This window comes from Rutilus rutilus, assembly GCF_951802725.1.
Source record: "Rutilus rutilus genome assembly, chromosome: 8".
In the NCBI taxonomy this organism is placed as follows: domain Eukaryota; kingdom Metazoa; phylum Chordata; class Actinopteri; order Cypriniformes; family Leuciscidae; genus Rutilus; species Rutilus rutilus.
In genome coordinates, this window is record NC_140222.1 from 26,764,892 (window position 1) to 26,783,959 (window position 19,068).

Consider the following 19,068-nt stretch of genomic DNA (forward strand, 5'->3'; position numbering starts at 1 on the left):
TCTCATTATAATTTAATGTAGCCTTTATGATAGACTTGCGCTGCACATGTTGCACTTAACTGTATTTTCCTTTTTAATGTGATTCCAATTATATTTCAAGCAATTCAAAACCATCATGGTGAACAGTGCGCATCTGAAGTGTCTCCGCTGAATGAAATAATCCATTATTTATCGGCTTTACTATATCAGGCAAATTTTCTTATCGGGCCGATAACGATAACATTAAAAATTAACACATATCGGCCAATAACGGTATGGTGGCCGATATATCATGCATCCCTAATGTGTATATATATATCTATCTATATATATAGTTAAACATCCAATTTAAATATATACATTTAGTCTATTTTAAATATATGCATAAACATAATATAGCTAATTTTATTTCTTTAATGTATTTTGTGCCAGTCTCACCAGATCCATGTTATCGGTCCACTGGAAGTCGTCTTCCACCATCCTGTCATTCAGACCAATCCATGTGTTCTCATGGCTCATTACTGTTTTAAAAGCACAAAACATTGCAAATTATTATTATTATTATTATTATTTATTAAAAACATACTATATTTTAAATAATGGGACAGAGGTCAGAATTTCAATTGGAAGTAAGAAAGTGGAAGTTTTTTATTGGCTCTCCAGAGCAGGTCCATCATGGTCTGGACCTCTTGAGAGGGATTCTCTGATGAACCTGTTCTCCGGTTGGCCCTCGTGAATCAGAGGTGCCTCTTTAAAACTAGCTAGGGTAGACAGACCCAATAGATTCCATACCATCAAGGGGGTCGCACACCGGACGAGAAGCACAGCGCAGCATAAATGTACATTTAATATAAAACCATGTAAATGGCGCTCTGTGGCGTGGCAGGATTTTGAACAAAGTCCTGAGCCGTAGCTGGGCGCCGCGGACAGACGCCGAATGGCGCCGCCGGTGTGTGTACACTGATAGAGAATAATGTGTTTGAATTTTAAAGACGTGGCGCTGCGCGATGCGGCGCTGCACTTCTCGTCCGGTGTGCGACCCCCTTCAGTCTGCTTCATATGTAAATGACCAGATAAAACAAGTCTAATGTTTTAAAAGCATGAAACAATTCAATGTTTTCCTATTAAAAACATATATTTGAAAAACATTGAATACCATGTATAACCAACAACCTGGAAAACCACTTAAAAACAGGTTAATACAAGGTGTAAATAGGGTCTTAGTGTCATAAAATGCAGTGGTAATGCTTCCCCTTTAGGTTCTATTCTGCTTTATGCCTCTTACAGGGCCACTGGGAGCCGAGCGATGGTGTTATCACAATCACAATTCAAGCTCAAGCCAGAAGCCATCAGATCGTCCCCAAGATGCATTTGAGAGGATTTTTTTTTTTTGGTCTGGGTGTAATGGAATTTCAATCATGGTGTTACTGATTAACATCATTACAGGGCCCATTAATCTTCCTAATGGCTGTGCCCCCTTTATTGCAGGGGTGGAGATGTCCATTTTCAAGGCGATTAAACACACTTTTTGGTGAGCGCTGTGGCTCTGTGAGCAGACAGCATGCTGTGAGAGGCCACACCGAGAGTCATTACGCTGGATTTAGGCTCGACCAGGGGCGGTAGACATAATGCAATCTGTGCCGTGCGGGAGGTCAGCAGCCCTGTCTCTTATCTAAGTTATGTGGCTTGCTATTAATGAATCTAGGCTATGCAAAGAGTTTTAGTCAAAGCTAATTGGGTGAAACAAACACAGTTTAGCCAGAGTTATCGGCTGTTTTATAACCAACAGGGTTCCACAAAATACAGAATTAAATAATTGGTTTCCTTTCAAACCATGAGTGTGAATTTTAATTGGCCACACCCCACAGGAAGCAGAATTTAAAAGACAGGAAGTGAGGATAAAAAAATGTAACTTCACTGAGAGCTCGCCCACTTTTTCAGTTGCCTAGGTTTCCGAAGTATTTTTCCCATAGAGATTTTTAAAAAGTCTTATAATAAGAGTTATAAGACAAACAAGCTCAACCAGCTACGAAGTGAACCACAACATTATGAACTTTGAAAAAAGTATTTGAAAATTATGCAAATCACGGTTCAAGACCGTGTACTTAGGTACTTAGGAAGGGAAAGAACAACATATTTTCAATATATTACAAAATATGCATATATTTAAGTGCTTTGAGAGTAGGGAGACTCTATCACATCATTCGCAGTGCTTCATCAAAGAGGGCAGGCACTGAAGAGCTCCTTTTTGCGCAATTTCCTTGTTACGATTCTTTGCAGAATCATGAGTAATTGTTTTTTACCTCTGAAATCTGGTGTTAAGCATGGTTATTTAAAAAAAGTTGAAATAATGCGGGCTGGCGGCTTCAACAAAAGCATAAACCATCAATTTACAATCTTGTAGTCCACAGTAGGTCTGTATGGCTTTAATAAGTTATTGTTAAAAAACTCATTGTTAAAACAGATCAGAATAATAGAATGAATTATTATCAGTTATTTTAAATTAAACAATATTTCACAATATTACAGTTTTTACTGTATTTTTGATTAAATCAATTCATTCTTGCTATGTCTTCTTTTGAACAGTAGTGTAAAAGTTTATTTTTAGAAGTACACAAGCATATTGAACCTGCAGAACATTACTTGTGCATATGTTTAAATTGAGTAGAATAGATACTGACCATTAATGAAGTCCTGCTCTTGCGTGGAGTGGATACTGGCCAGGTGACCGCTGTGCTCTCTGCAGTCCTTCTCAGCGTCCTCCCATGTGTGTCTACGGGTGAAGTACCTGTAGCAGTGGCCGTGAAACTTCCTCCAGTTGTGCTCGCAACCCTCAGTATCTGCGTTGAGAGAGAAAGAGAGCATGAGTTACAGAAAATAGTTTGAGACATTAGCGAAAATGCTACTAGTTAACATTTAGCAGTATAATTAGCATAACAATGTGAGTGAAAGTTTAACTGAATGAGAGATTAGCATGAACTTCTTAGTATTTGTTTTTTTCATGGTGTTTAAAAAGACCATTCAGCAATAATCTCACACATAGAAACATGCTAGCCTACTTAAGCACTCAACTTTAGCTCCTCTGAAGTGACACATCCATGCTTTTTATTCGCCTCTCTTTGTTGTGTCACTCTAATCCATGGCTGTGAGCATAAGCAGTTTAGCATTAGCAAAAACACGTCTTAATCTATTCAAATGACAACAATCTAGAGAAACGTCTTCTGCAGCTAAGTTCAAACGGCTAATTAAGCCCTGTCACATCCTTGTCAGAACTGCCTCTTTCTAACCCTCTGGGACTCTACCGCATCTTGGTACACGAGGAACAGAAAATCTCCACTTTTCTGAGCGTTTGTGGCTTCGTACATTTGTGTATGCGTTTGAGGGTGAAGGTTTTAGCCGTCCCAGACTCCCCATTTTACGAAGCTCCAAGCATTTTACTCCTAGCAAATTCAAAGCGACATTGGTAAATTGGCTGCTGCAAATTGGTCCGTATGGGCCTCTGTTTAGCATGCAGATGGGTGCGAGAGCTGCCTGAACACAGGGCAGAGGAACAGAATGTACCGCAAGAAAGTATTTAAGGCGCCACGATCACTGCAGTCGCCATGGGTCTACGTGTCCAAAATGTTAACGCCAACTGTCAATCACATTACTTCCTCAGTGTCTTGATCAGAATGAAAATGAAACCATAATTTGCTTTTCTCCATTACGAATACAATCCTAGATGGTGCTGGTAAACCAGACTAGGTTTCTTTTGGTAAAGCTGGTTAAAGTAGTCAATTTGACACTGCAGATCAATGTCAGCATGTCCAAAATGTACAATTACAAGAGAAAATGTGAATAACAATTGAATTTGGTAGCTAAATAAAACAAAAACGAACAAAGTTTACCTCAGCGGAAATGTTATCATTAAATTATTCATGCAATTTTAAGGTTTTTATATCATGTGGTGACACATACATGAAATATTCTTCACATTACGTCACCAAAATGAAAATATTAGCAACAAAATTACATTTAACATTAGCATTGTTTGATTTAAAGGGATACTCCACTTTTTTTGTAAATAGGCTCATTTTACAACTCCCCCAGAGTTAAACAGTTGAGTTTTACCGTTTTCGAATCCATTCAGCCGATCTCCGGGTCTGGGGGTCCCACTTTTAGCATAGCTTAGCATAATGAATTGAACCGGACAAGACCATTAGCATCTCTCTCGAAAAAATTAACAAAGAGTTTCGATATTTTTCCTATTTAAAACATGACTCTTCTGTAGTTACATCGTGTACTAAGACCGACAGAAAATGAAAAGTTGCGATTTTCTAGGCTGATATGGCTAGGAACTATACTCTCATTCCTGCGTACTAATCAAGAAACTTTGCTGCAGTACCATGGGTGAAGCAGGCGTAATGATATGACGCAGCACATGCCGCCTGATAATAGGCTACTGAGCTGGGGACTATTATCAGGTGCTGCGTCATATCATTACGCCTGCTTCACCCGCCTGCTTCACCCATGATACTGCAGCAAAGTTTCTTGATGAAACTCTTTGTTCATTTTTTTGAGAGAGAAGCTAATGGTCTTGTCCGGTTCAATTCATTATGCTAAGCTATGCTAAAAGTGGGACCCCCCAGACCCGGAGATCGGCTGAATGGATTCGAAAACTCAACTGTTTAACTCTGGGGGAGTTGTAAACTGAGCCTACTTCCAAAAAAAGTGGAGTATCCCTTTAAGGTGATGTGAATGCTATTGGTCAAAAATGATCCAATAAAATATAAACAGCCGAATATTAAAAAAAACATACAATATTCTTAATTCACCTGGCAAAAATAAATAAATAATAAAATACATTTTGGTTCCTGTTTAGGCATATTACTAACAGAGCTGAAAGGATTGCTGTTTGCTAAAACAACCTTTTAATTTAAATACATAGCATTTCTTGTTTTGTACCCTCCACTTACACATGTTTTCAATCCCTGAAAACCATTAATTCAAGTGATTCAGAGCTAAACTTGAGAGCAGCCTCATTTAACCTGAGTCAGAGGGATCTAGCCTGAAGCTAACCTGAAAGAAAACACTGCCCAGAACAAAAGATTTCTCTCTCATTTACTTTGGCATTCAAGTGGCTTTCTGTTCTCTAGGGAGAAAACAAACTGGCTGCTCTTTTTTTATTGCTGCTGAGGCTGGAACACAATATCAAGTTTCCCAAAAGAGGATGAACATTGTTAACTAATCTATAAGGGAAGAGCTAATCTTTAATGTGGCAAAAAATCGCAACTGGTGGGTCATGAACCAAAAATAGGTTGCAGGTCTGATAAGGTTGAGAATAGCAGGAAAAAAACAATGCTAAACATGAATTTAAATGCGTTTCTTGCTGTGTATCAAAGTTATGTCAACTGTGTGAATGAAAATAGTGAGCAGTAAGACTTTGCATTGCAATTTGATCAGTCCAAGAGACCGGAACCACACTGCGTACAAGCTTCCGGATCCATTCAGGAATGTTGACAGTGTATTGAAACACAGTGGGAACTTGTCCAAATTGGTGCGCTCCAGCAGAGCCTGCTCTCTTATCTCCAGTCGCAGGAAGAATAGAGATGCTGGAGGCATTACAAGTCACCGTTGGCATACCTTGGCACCTGGCCCGGATTAGGAATGGGCAGTTGTCACCAGTCCTCCACCTGAAAGCTTCGCCCCAAAGCCTAGTGGGAGTTGCAATCCTTTGAAGAAAGCAGCCTAATAGTGTTCAAAGCAGATGATATTGCTCACGGCAGACTTTGCTTTTATATCCTGCGCTCATTAAACCAGTCCTAAATATTTGCAAAAAGAGACCTGTGGAAGAGTAGCCGAGCAGAGTTCTTGTTCATTTGTTACTTCTTTGAGAGGCTCAACTGGTGGATCATGAACCAAAAATGGGTTGCAGGTCTGATAGGGCCAAAAAAAAAAAAGCCAATTAAAATAAATAACAATAAATACAATACATAGACTTTTCTTTGAGGGGCTAGCTAGCTGTCTCGGACATTTATAGTTTATCTGGAGCTTCTTTAGAGCGTCACGTTGACGGTTGGCACGTTTTCGTGATTAATGCATGGCAAGTGAATGAGCAGCAGTTAAAAATAAAAAGGGCAACTGCTTCCAACTGAGTGATTGGGTCATTTATTCCCATCACAATGTGATATATTAGTGCTGTGTTTTCGACACCCCTGATGATGAAGCATTTGGTGGGTTGATTTTCAGGTGACGCCATTTTAGTGGAGCGTTTTTGCTCTTTGCGAGAATGGAGGCCGTAAACAAGCGCAAGTAGACACAAGAAACAATAGTGAAGATTACTGTCTCAGCCACATCATTCTGTTTTGGATGATGTAGTCAAGATCAGCCGAGAGCAAGGAGTGATAAGTGCACTTTCACAGATGTGAAAGTGATGGAGTGAGAGCAGAGGGGCGAATGCTGGAACAAGGGGCAACAAACATGTTGCCATTTCAGTTCGTGTACAGACACCATCCGTATAGGTGAGAAAAAACGCTGCAAGGGAGATGCATGCTTATAGCCTCAACGGTACGGGCTGTTGGCACACTTGATTTAAAGGGGATGGCGCTTGTTAAAGCTGATGCGAGCCGAAAGCACTCGGGTTTCATGCACTCACACTCACAGCCACAAGGTTTATCGAGAGCAATTACAGGCCGTCCGCGGGGAGCCCATTACGATGCTTAGCTTTACGGCTCTGCAACTGGTATAGGATCCATCCAGGATCTGATTTACCTGTAGGATTTCCTAAACTCAGAAAAATGTACATAAAATTTAAAGCACATACAATGAGTCAAGCCATTAAAAAAACTGAACTCACTCCCTCCCTCCATCCATCCATTCATCCATCCATCCGTCTGTCTGTCTGCCTATCTATCTTCAAACATTCGGAATTGGTCTTGAACCTTGCTTGTCTCATTCCGAACTACAGATATACACAGAATAACAGTTCATTTTAAGTCTACTTGTATGGTTTTTATATGGCCTTAAAGTTTGAAAAACCCATTTAAGATGTTTATGACCCACAAGAAACCTAAAATGCCAGCATTACTGTGTGTGATCCAGCACTAAACCACCAGTAACTTGTATCGACCCTGTCTGGAAATTCAAGCTGGTCTTTGCCCGCAGAGAGGCGTTCAGACGGCAAAATCTATTCGCCAAACTACGTTTTGGGAATTCTGTGCACTTTTAGTGCCAAACTTCAACAATTGCTTTGATGAAACACGACTAGGAAAGTTGCCAAGTACTAGAAAGTCTTCCTAAAATGTTTTCCTCTTTTTACAGCTGCCTCAGTAACTCTAAAACTCTGCAGCATTCATCATATTCCCCCCAACAGTAGGGAGACATTTTTCACTGGCTCACAGCCCTGATTGGCAACCTTAAAAAAAAAAGAAAGAAAGAAAGAAAGAAAAAAGAATCCTCATGCTGTGGCTCTCTGATGCAAGAAGACTGAAGCTTGATACCACAGGTTATTAGGTAGCGTATCGATGTGGACCTATGCTGAAAAACTCTCCAGAACAACTCAACCATGTTGATTATTTATCTAAATTAGTGGTTTTCAATCCTGGCCCTGGGGACCCACTGCTCTGCACGTTTTGTGTCTCCCTTATTTAACACACCTGATTCAGGTCATCAGCTCATTAGGTGAAAGCTTTATGAACTGAACTGAACTGAGCGTGTCAGATAAGGGAGACATTGGAAATGTGCAGAGTGGTACTGTAGGTCCCCAAGACTAGGATTGAAAACCACTTACTGTATCTAAATAATACTAGTCTAAGTGACTTTAGACATTTTGGAATGACTCAAAATCCGCCCTACAAACTCAAACAACAAACTAACATGCGACAACTGCTAATTATTTTGAATATGTCCTTAAACCTCATTAAAATGCTTTAGCTACTAGACCTTCAGCTTCCAACTTGCCATATATGGAATATGCAAATGAACTCAGACAGCAAGTGTCTTCTGATTGGCTAAACAAAGAATCCGACCACAGCCTGATGTCAAATACAAATATATAATATAATTAAATATACTATACTTAATATCATATGGGGGTTTTATATATATATATATATATATATATATATATATATATATATATATATATATATATATATATATGTGTGTATATATGTATATATATATAATATTCATAAGAGCGGGGTGATTGTGACTGGCTTTCATATAAAAAAAATGCTTGCAAAAAATTAAAAGGGAAAAAAAGACAAGCTGGAAATTTGTACTCCACTCAACTCTTTAGCACTCTTCACCACGCGCTCCTGCTGATGTGATGTTATAATTAAGAAATCTTCATTAGTGCAAACACTATCTAAAGACCCAGAAGGCCATGATTAATCTGTCTGTGCTCAATATTAGTTGATGCAGGACCTCAGTGGTATAGCTCACTGTCTGTCTTGATTATTTTCAGATTTGACTCCCCCAGCTCACACTAGACGGCATGTCACATCCCCGCCACTCTTTTCAGCTGTCGATCAGTCTGCTAGTCTTGACAAAACTTCCTTCAAGATAAAAGAAAATGCCGTCAGGTTAGATTAGTGCATTGTTTAACCTTGTTACAAGCACGCAAATTTCAATACCTAGCCATTTTCTCCCGTATAAGCAAATTTGGGGACAGAAAATAATCAGAGCTTGGGGAAAAATGTCACACAAATGCCTCAGATATGTGGGGTAAAATATACATTCAGCTACCTCATTATAAGTGCATTTGCAATCTAAGTGCTAATATTCTGTATCAATTAATTATTTTGGATTAAACTAGTTTTCTTACAAAATGCGTGTTTTTCTTCCCTCAACATGAGTCAACACCGCCAGATACAAAAATAACCTGCCAAATATGTAAAATAAATATTGACAAATTCAGCATTCTAGCATGAAAGAATGGATTGAGACAACATGATGCATTTTCAGATGCATCTACTGAACGCACCACCATCAGACAGAAAATCTTACAGAGGTAAATTTATATATAAGAAAAGTAATTTAATGCTGTGGAGTACAGGAGAATTTTGCAGAATAGCTTTCTATTCCTGGTCCGAGTCCAGATTTGAACCCTATAGTGAATATTTGGTCTCATATTAAACTCAAACTGGGAGACATTTTTAAACTATGCATGAACAGTTTGAAGCCATTAACATTGAGTAAAAGAACACTGGCTTTTCTTCCTGTAAAAAGCTGTCTGGAACACGGCTTAAACAGTTAAAGATAACAAAGAGGAAGGCTATTGCCTGCTAAGTTACTTTATTCACAGTATTTGTGCAATTCTTGCTAATTTCCTGACCAGTGATGTGTGACTAAAATTGTTAAGACCATTAAAAAACCACTAAATATTTAGCAATTTTTGGCTTGGCCCCTTTTTTGTGTAGACAGAAAAAATATTCAAAATGACTTAAAATAAAATAGCACTGTAAGGATAAAGACTAACTAAGGATGCAGAATCAATTTTCCAAAAGAAAATCTCATAAATATATTAAATAAATAGATTCCAACCATGGGGGGAGCTGTGTTGTGAAATACAGGGTTTGGACAATGAAACTGAAACACCTAGTTTTAGACCACAATATTTAATTGGTGTAGGCAGGGCCTCATTTTGTGGTCAATACAGCAACCATTTCGGCTTGGGAAATAGCCAGAAGTCAGATGGATTTGATCCATTCCTCTTCCAGTAATTGCTGTGATGCTGGTAGAGGGAAGCGTTTTCTGACTTGCTCCTCCAAAACACTCCAAAGTGGCTCAATAATATTTAGATGGGACTTTACTTTCATGTTCATCAAAGCATTCTGTCACAAGTCTTGCTGTGTGTATTGGTGCATTATCATGCTGATAGTGTCACGATACCACACACAGACGTGACGTGACGTGACGTGACGTGACGTGAACCGTCTCTGGATCGGCAGACGTGACGTGAACAGTCTCTGGATCGGCAGACGTGACCTGAACGGTCTCTGGATCGGCAGACGTGACCTGAACGGTCTCTGGATCGGCAGACGTGACCTGAACGGTCTCTGGATCGGCAGACGTGACCTGAACGGTCTCGGGATCGGCAGACGTGACTTGAACGGTCTCTGGATCGGCAGACGTGACCTGAACGGTCTCTGGATCGGCAGACGTGACGTGAACAGTCTCTGGATCGGCAGACGTGACCTGAACGGTCTCTGGATTGGCAGACGTGACCTGAACAGTCTCGGGATCGGCAGACGTGACGTGACGTGACGTGAACCGTCTCTGGATCGGCAGACGTGACGTGAACAGTCTCGGGATCTGCAGACGTGACGTGAACCGTCTCTGGATCGGCAGACGTGACGTGAACAGTCTCGGGATCTGCAGACGTGACGTGAACAGTCTCTGGATCGGCAGAACTCATGTGCTTCCTCCATGCATGCAGAACTGCCAATGCATAAAAAAGGAAGACAGCTCTCTTGGCCGTGGCAGGACTGATGGTGGGCAGCCCTGGGGCGACCTCCGGGACGACAGCGGGCTGCTCGGGCACGGCCTCCGGGATGAAAGCGAGCTGTTCGGGGACGGCGTCCGGGACGACAGCGGGCTGCTCCGGGACGGCCTCCGGGATGACAGCGGGCTGTTCGGGGACGGCCTCCGGGACGACAGCGGGCTGCTCCGGGATGACAGCAGGCTGCACGGTGACGGCCACCGGGACAACAGCGGGCTGCTCGGGGACGGCCTCTGGTTCATTGGGGAGGCAGGAAGTCTTCCTCCTCCTCCGCCGTTTTTGATGGCGAGGTGCAGGCTCCAGGCTGGACAGGACCAGCGGCAAAGGAAGCTCTGAGCTGGGCATCACCGGCCCAGGGTCAAAGAGAGACCGAAGCGGAGAGTGGTGCCGGGGCTCACATCTAGCACCTCCTCCCCTGCGGCCTCCACGGGTCCCAGAAAACCTGGCCAGACGGGTTCCCTCAAAAGATTGTCCGTGCCTGATGGAAGGGTGCTCAGGGGAATTGACCGCCATGGTCTCCTCAGTCTGACGGGCCCACAACGCAAAGCACTGAAAAATGTTCATACGAGGCAGAACCTCTCCAGCTTGCGAATTCCCCCTCTGCTGCTTCCTCTCCCTCTCTGTGGTTGGGGAAGAGCCACGAAAACCCATACCGCTGGATCTATACATAATGACGGAGTCCTTCTGTCACGATACCACACACAGGAAACAGGGGTAGATCCAACAACAGTTTAATGGGTAATCCGTAAATCATAAAACCAGTCCAGGCAGGGGTCAAAAACCATATAAGCAATCCATAAACGAGAAACAAAACAAGAACAGGCAAGAAAACAGACCTCCAAATTGGTGTGACGAATAACAAGGACTCCGTGATAAACACTGAACCAACAGGGTATATATATACACAGAAACTAACAAGGGAACGGGAAACAGCTGAGTGCAATGAACAGTGATGAGTCCAGACAAGGATTGTGGGAAATGCAGTTCATGATGTAGTGGTGACAGCATGGGGAAGAGACCTCTAGTGGACACCCGGGATACACAAACCAGACACTGTGACAGATAGCACCCCCTTTAGGGTACAATGTTTGAATCATTAGGTGCACATGGTCCTCCAGAATGGTTCAGAGATGGTTCGGTAGGTCTTGGCAGTGATGCGCCGATCAAGCACAGTAGGGACTGTCATGAAATTGCAGGCCAAACCATTAACGATTCACTGCGTGCTTCACTCTGGGCAGCAACAGTTCGGGTGTTAAGCCTCATTGGGATGTGGAAAAGACTGTGAATGTGGACTCATCAGAGAACAATACATGTTTTACATTGTCCACAGCCCAAGATTTGCACTGCTGGCACCAATGAAACCAACATTTGGCATTGGCACGAGTGACCAAAGGTTGGGCTATAACAGCCCGACCATGAATATTGACTTTGTGGAGCTCCAGACAAACAATTTTGGTTGAAAAAGGAGAGTCGAGGTGCACATCTAATTCTGCAGTGAGTTGGGAAGCTGTGGTTGTGTTTTTTGGATATAATCTGGGTTAGCACCTGGACATCTCTTTCAGACAGCTTCCTCTTGGGTCGACAGTTACGCTTGTTGAATGTGGTTCGTTCTACGTGGTGGTATGCTGACATTACTCTGGATATCATAGCTCTCAATACACCACAAAGACTTGCTGTCCTGGTCACAAATGAGCCAGTGAGATGCGCACCAACAGTTTGTCCTCTTTTGAACTCTCATGTTTCTCCCATTATGTTGTGTGGATTGCAATAATTCATGGACAGCTGTGCCATTGCTCTGCCAATTCAACCTTCACACTCTGCTTTTACACATATACAGTATATAAGCTTGAAACCTCCAACACTATACTGGCCAGTGTTTCAGCGTACTTTTACACGACAACGATGTACTAAAACCCAAACATTTTTTCATTTGCGTTTTTCACGTACAGATGGCAATGTTGTCAAAACGCCCCTCAGTTTCATTGTCCAACCCCTGTAATTAATAGTAAGGCTGTGTGAAAAGGACAACAAAACTGGCTGGGATCTTTATGTCATCACACTAGGCCGAGGACAAACTGATTTTGTGGTGGATCTAAGTTAATAAGCATCAGGCATGACTCCAGATCATAAATCTTCCCCACACATTTGACTTAACAAATACTTCACAGTCAGGCAGATCTGGTGGGAATTGCTTGCACTCACTAAATTATGAGCTGGAAGGGAGAGATATATGCAGAAATTGTGTGCGTGGGGTTTGGAAGTCTTCGCAGGCGGTTCCCTGCATGGAAAGCATTGGTTTCAAATGTGATTCGGCAAGCCACGGGCGGCATTAATGTCCCTTCATTCTCACTCGGGATTGCGCACCTTTATCCAAAGGCACTTTCTCTTCTCTCTGAACAAATATTTACGTTACGGATTGGGATTTAAAAAGAGAAGTGATAGAACTGAACAACTGCATGATATTAACATACGCAAGTGGCATGAAATATGTTTTGAAGTGCATTCTGCAGCACTGGGATTAATTAAGCATGTCACAAGCTAATCAACTTTTTATTCGCTTCACACACAGAAAAAAGGAAGTTTGTAGCATGCCATGCATGTTTATGCAGTTCTTTTTGTTCGATTTTCTTGAGTTTAAGAAAGCCAATTGAGCAGAAATAGCCAGGTACATGTACTCCTCAAGATTTGACAAGAGTAGATTTAGAGGGCAGGGAAGCGTTCGAGACAAAATTACAGGAGCTAAAAGCTACATTTCTTCAGAGTGAATGATTCATGGAAATTTAATGGCGTTGAAGACAATGGAGTTAAAGAAATACATTAGGGATCTCTGTGAAATGCTATTAATGTTTTAATGCAATGTTTTAATGCGTTCAAAAATGCTTTTACCTCAATTCGAGCATCCGGAAGAGTTGCAATTAGCATAATATATTAATTGGCTCAGTGGGTCTGTTGATACACAAACTACACTGTGTATCGAACAGCTGGCCTTTGAACCTGCCGGTTTGGTGGTGTTGTAGGTGTATTGACATCGGTAATGGTCGCCATGGAAACTGGAGGTTTCTGTTGGAAGCAGGTGAGCTTCAAAGGACTGATGTGGTTGTGATGAGAACAGACAGTCTTTGAATCACATTACACCAGAGACTGGGCGAGCAAACAAATTAACCTGACACGGACTTCAGCTCCTCTTTGATCATTCTTATTGAAGAGGTATGCGTGATTGTACATTAACCACTGTTCTCGCACAAAAACATCCATATTGGTCCTCTCGAGATGTAATTTAAAAATGCTATTCCAGGTAAGGAAATTATGTTTAACAGAAATCATGTCAAGGTGGTGATGCAACCCTAATATAGGCTGTGTCGTGAGTGTCATATATATGTCATACATATAATATACAGTATATATAAACAACCCATATACAGTATATATATTTTTATCTGCCCGCTTTCTCCACCACATTTCCCTTTCATTTGAGCCAAACCAAGTAGCTCTCCAAACCAAATGAATCAAAAGATTACAAACTTTGATTTGAAGCAAAAAGTATTTTCCATGAAGCACTGCAACAATGTAATCAAATTAAAAACTGTCAAAACTATTTATATAAATTTGTTGATTATACACATAAAACAATATATTTTAATGTATTGTACAATATTCAGATATAAATAGAAGAATAACAGTTTTTTTCTTTAAGTTGTCATTTGAAGATTGTTAAACTATAATTTCAAATCAGTTTTTCTGGAGAAGATTATAGGGATTTTAACTTCCGGAAGCAAAAACAAGTAATTCCCATGAAGCCCTGCAAATTATATAATTGAATTAAAAACTGTCAAAACATAAAACTATTGATTAAAAGATTGATTATAAGTATAAAAACAATTTAAGTTATTGCACAGTTTTCAGATATAAATACAAATGTAAAGTAGCTTCACATTTAAAGTAAAGTTTCTGCAAAAGTTAAGTTTTTATTAGAAGATCATTAAAAGTCAGTTCTTCTAGAGAAATTGAAATTGATTTTTACTTTCAAAACCTACTGTTGCACTCTGCAATCTTTTGCCACATGCTTTGTCCAATCAAAATCGAAAATTTAATAAAGCACAAAATGAAATATTACACACTGAAAGTATTCCCAGATGTTAAAGGAATAGTTCAACCAAAATGAACATTCTCTCATCACCAGAATGCAGCCATGAGCCCGTTCCAGTCCTCTGCTCCCACTTCTCCGGCCCACTTTACAAGACATAAAGTGTGTGTATGATGGGAGGGCTTCCCCCCACTCTCTCCGGGGGTCTGCATTTGGAGGGGAGGATTTGGGTGAAGGTGCGTTTCGCTCCACCAGAGCGATCGCAAGTCTGACTGCCTCTCTCCTACTGCTTCCTCTATTTTCTCACTCCCGTGTCCCTCTCTGTCTCACTTACTCTCTCTCATGGCTGGGACAGGATTGATCGCTCATGCTTCATTGCCTTGCAGCTGAACGTTTGGTTGTAATGTTTGGTTGGATGGTACAGCAAACACATTTAGGCGGGAGGTCTGACATTGCTGTGGATTACACACATTTGCTGCGTCTCAGTACAGGTGCACTGCAGCTTCTTTAGGTCGACAGGACTCACCTGGGCTATCCGTACCTATTGCTGTCTGTGTGAAGGCTCATATCTGAAGCTCCATTCTTTTTTGTCACTATATTCATGTATCATCTCATATCTCACCATATAAATACTGTAAATTACTTGATTTTGATTGGTCACTTGAGACATTCTGCAGATAAATATTTTTATATAGAAATGATTTATTTACTCTCTTAATATAATATCAGTGCGGTTATTGTTAACTAAAAATATTAAAAGAATATTTATTCAAGAATAAAATATAAAAACTAGATCACAAACTTAAATGTGAATTTTTTTTTTTTATGTTTCCTTGGCAACGAACTGAAATAAAAAAAGTTGAAGTTGAAAATTAACTTTAAAATTAAATTTAATTAAAGCTAAATAAACTTTTTAAGAAAAGCTAATAAAAATGAAAAAAGCACATAAAAACAAACTCAGTAAAACAAACTAAAATCAAAATGAAAACTAAAAATGTGAAAAGGCTCATAAAAATAATATATACGATAATAGTATATAAATGACACTAATATAATATAATATAATATAATTATTGCTGTCAAATCAATGAATCACGATAAATCTCATCTAACATAAAATGATTTGCTTATGTATTATATGTATGTATATTATATATATATATATATATATATATATATTATATGTGTCTGTGTGTATACTGTGTGTGTGTATACTGTATACACGCACTACAGACACACACACACACACACACACACACACACACACACACACACACACACACACACATATATACAGTATATATACACACAATATATATAAATATAATAATATGTACATACACACATATTACACATATTATGTATAACAAGACCACAAACAAGACCTCGGTGGTTTCATATTTGTCTCCTCCTAAGCTTCAGACAAGATCTCAACAACATCATACATAGGCTCAGATTTTTCTTAGCTAGAGAAGCTCTCACGTTTGTCTCTTAGAAGAGACCTCAACAACTTTACAAATTGTGCACCAAGTCAAGAACTTCAAATGCACCAAACTAAAAAACAATCCATACATTCAGAGTTTAAGCCTATATTAAGAGTCAAGTAATGCAGAAATAAGGTTAACGTTAATCTTAATTGCTGACACACAAAATGTTCTATGGTGTCAAATATTTCTCATGTCTCATTTGATATCCCCTAAGAAATTTGAGGAGAAACATTTAAAATGCTATATGATACAACAATGAGTGATATTTTAGAATCACAACTAAGTCTCCTGAGCTTAGGAAAGGCACCTCATGAGCAGTAGATTTTTCCTCTGGGTACATATCATTTCTTGTCCATTTAAAAACACTTTTGAATCAATCTAGCAATTGTTTTAAAGGATGCTGTTTATACCAGATCACGTAAGTGACGTGCATATGTGTTATTTTATTACCTTTCTCACAAGTGGCTCCACCATAGCTGGGCAGACACAGGCATACAAAAGAGTTGATCTCGTCAATGCAGGTGCCTCCATTCTGACATGGATTGGACTGACAATCATCAATATCTGTTAGAACAAACAGAAACAGAGATTAGAAAAATTCTGAAACAACTCATTATGTTGAGATTTTTTTTTTCTTTTCATTAGAGCTGAGAAAGTACCGCAGTTTCTATAAAATGGTAAACCAGAAAGTTGCGATTCTGTATTTTTCTATTTTCACACTTACATGTCCTAACATTGCTATATTTCCAATTACTGAGGTAAAATGTCTTGCTGCCGTTTCAGCAATGAACTTGTACAACACGTTGACTGAAATCACTATAATAATGAGCTAGACCGTTTTTACAAACACTTTGTGAAAAAAGATTTCAAACGAGACCAGCAGGGAATATCAAATCTTTGTGTACGCAGGGGGGAAATAATTGGCCGGCTCTGCTGAAAATGTATTTGCTGTGGCTTGCTAATCTTACTTCAAGAACTGAACATACATCTATGATTATGTTGTTTCTCTCATATCATATTTTAATCAAATGTTTGGAAACCAGATTAAGCACATATTTACATATATTATGGTTTTCAATCTAGAGACACATGTGCTATTTCCACTAGTTTACCTCAAATCAATTTCAAGTATACCATCCAAAGCACATTTGCATAAACGTCACTGGCACATTTCCAGATATCTCAGCATGACAGCTGTGATGGTAAACTTGACATTTTGTAATCTCATTTGGCAAGTTAATGCACTATAAAAGTTAACTGTAAATAAGCAGTGCGCAAAATACATAATGATTTGGACATCAGCTTTTTATTCGAAATCTTCAGGACGCAATCTGTTGAGGTTCTTCTTGTGTAACCTAAATTGGTTTTGGTGCCATAATGCAGTGAGCCAAATGCCCTGTACGGTATCTTAAAGATTTTTAAAACACTAACGCATTACTTTTCAATTTCAAACAAAATCAAAGACATCAGAACAGGTAGGCCTACTGCTAAATATAGAAAGTTTATCATTCTTGAACTTTCAAACTAAATTTCCAATGCTTCTCGAACTCTCGTCCTTGTATTTACACACACATAAAAACATATATGCTCATATAAAATTAGACCCGGGTCAGTGGGGTGCATGCAGACATGGACACACATACTCTAAATCCAATAGTCCACCTGCCTGCAACCATTTCTTATGCTCATCCTGAGCTTGAGGGCAAAATCAATTAAGACACAGCTGGCAAACGAGAGCCTCTAGCCCACAAACCATCTGAGTGCATCTCTTGGGCTCCAGAGAGGGCAAAGGCAGAGGGCGGCTGGATCATCTCCACTTTGCCTGGAGTATAAAACATCCATAGCTGGATTAATGAGGTTTTAGAGGCAGAAGAAACATGCTGGGATGAAAGCGGAGCTCTGCTGTATCAAAGCGATACAGTGGTAGCGCTATCATAGAGTCAAAGGGTCAGCTGATTTCGAGCATGTCTAGACGTCCAATCCCAGGATTAAAGAGCGTGGGTAACAGAGTCATGCTTCTCTCATTAATACATCCAAACATTGTTCGCTTCTACAGTACAATGCAGGAGCCAACTATAACCTTTTTATGAGCAGATACTTTTCAATGAATCGAAAATGTACAGTGTGAACAGTGTAGACTGATCAAATTAATGATTCTTTTGGGTGGTTCCTTCTAGAAAACAAACAAACAAAATAAAACCACACACACACACACACAAAAACCCAGTATGACCAGTGTAATTCAATTCCCATGAACAGTTAAATACAAACATACGGCACGACAAGTGAATTCTGATTCCTGAATGAATGATTCTTATGAGCTGTTCTTTTCAGTGAATCAAAAATAAAGAGCAAGAACAGTGTAATTCATTCCCCAAACAAATGACTCTTATGAACCAGTTCGTTTCAACGAATTAAAAACCCACAGTGCGACGAGTGTAGTTTTAGTCATGAATGACTGATTCTTAAGAGCAGTTCTTTTCAGTGAATCAAACACACTCTCACTTACTAAAGTTATTTATTTTGTCATGTCAGACTGTCACGAACTGTTGCTGTGTTCCAGTTCGAGAATGAAATGTTAACTTTTTTTGTTCAGTGTTTGTATCTAACTTAATAGACATATTTAATTATGTATTTTAAAAGGCCTGTCAAAAGCAGATTTTGCAAATATTTAAATGAGAACATTACATTTAAATCAAATGAAATTTTTAGTGGTTTAACAGATTTAATTAACTCTTTCCCCGTCATTGGTGGAAATTTCCATCTTTCCCAGCGTTTTCACTGTTATACGGTAGGGGGTGCTATTAGGCATCTTGTGAAAGAGTACAGAATCTCCTGATCAAAACACAGACGAAGAAGACGTAGAAACATGCGATAGCATACGTCAGGGGTGCCGATCGACTGTCCTGCACAGTTCATCTCCAACCCTAATCAAACACACCTGCCTTTAATTTTCAAGTGAGTGATCCTGAAGACCTTAATTGGTGGCTTCAGGTGTGTTTGATTAGGGTTGGAGATGAACTGTGCAGGACAGT

General features: G+C 39.8%; 1 protein-coding gene across 1 annotated transcript in view; it reads right to left on the reverse strand.

Moving 5' to 3' along the window:
- Positions 1-19,068, reverse strand: part of ncanb (neurocan b) — a 128,442-nt gene that overhangs the window by 12,208 nt on the left and 97,166 nt on the right. The window contains exons 10-12 of the mRNA XM_084416784.1: positions 16,484-16,597; positions 2,661-2,819; positions 418-500 (exon numbers count right to left, since the gene is read on the reverse strand). Coding sequence (XP_084272910.1) covers positions 418-500; positions 2,661-2,819; positions 16,484-16,597 — 356 coding nt within the window. The remainder of the gene's footprint in view (positions 1-417; positions 501-2,660; positions 2,820-16,483; positions 16,598-19,068) is intronic.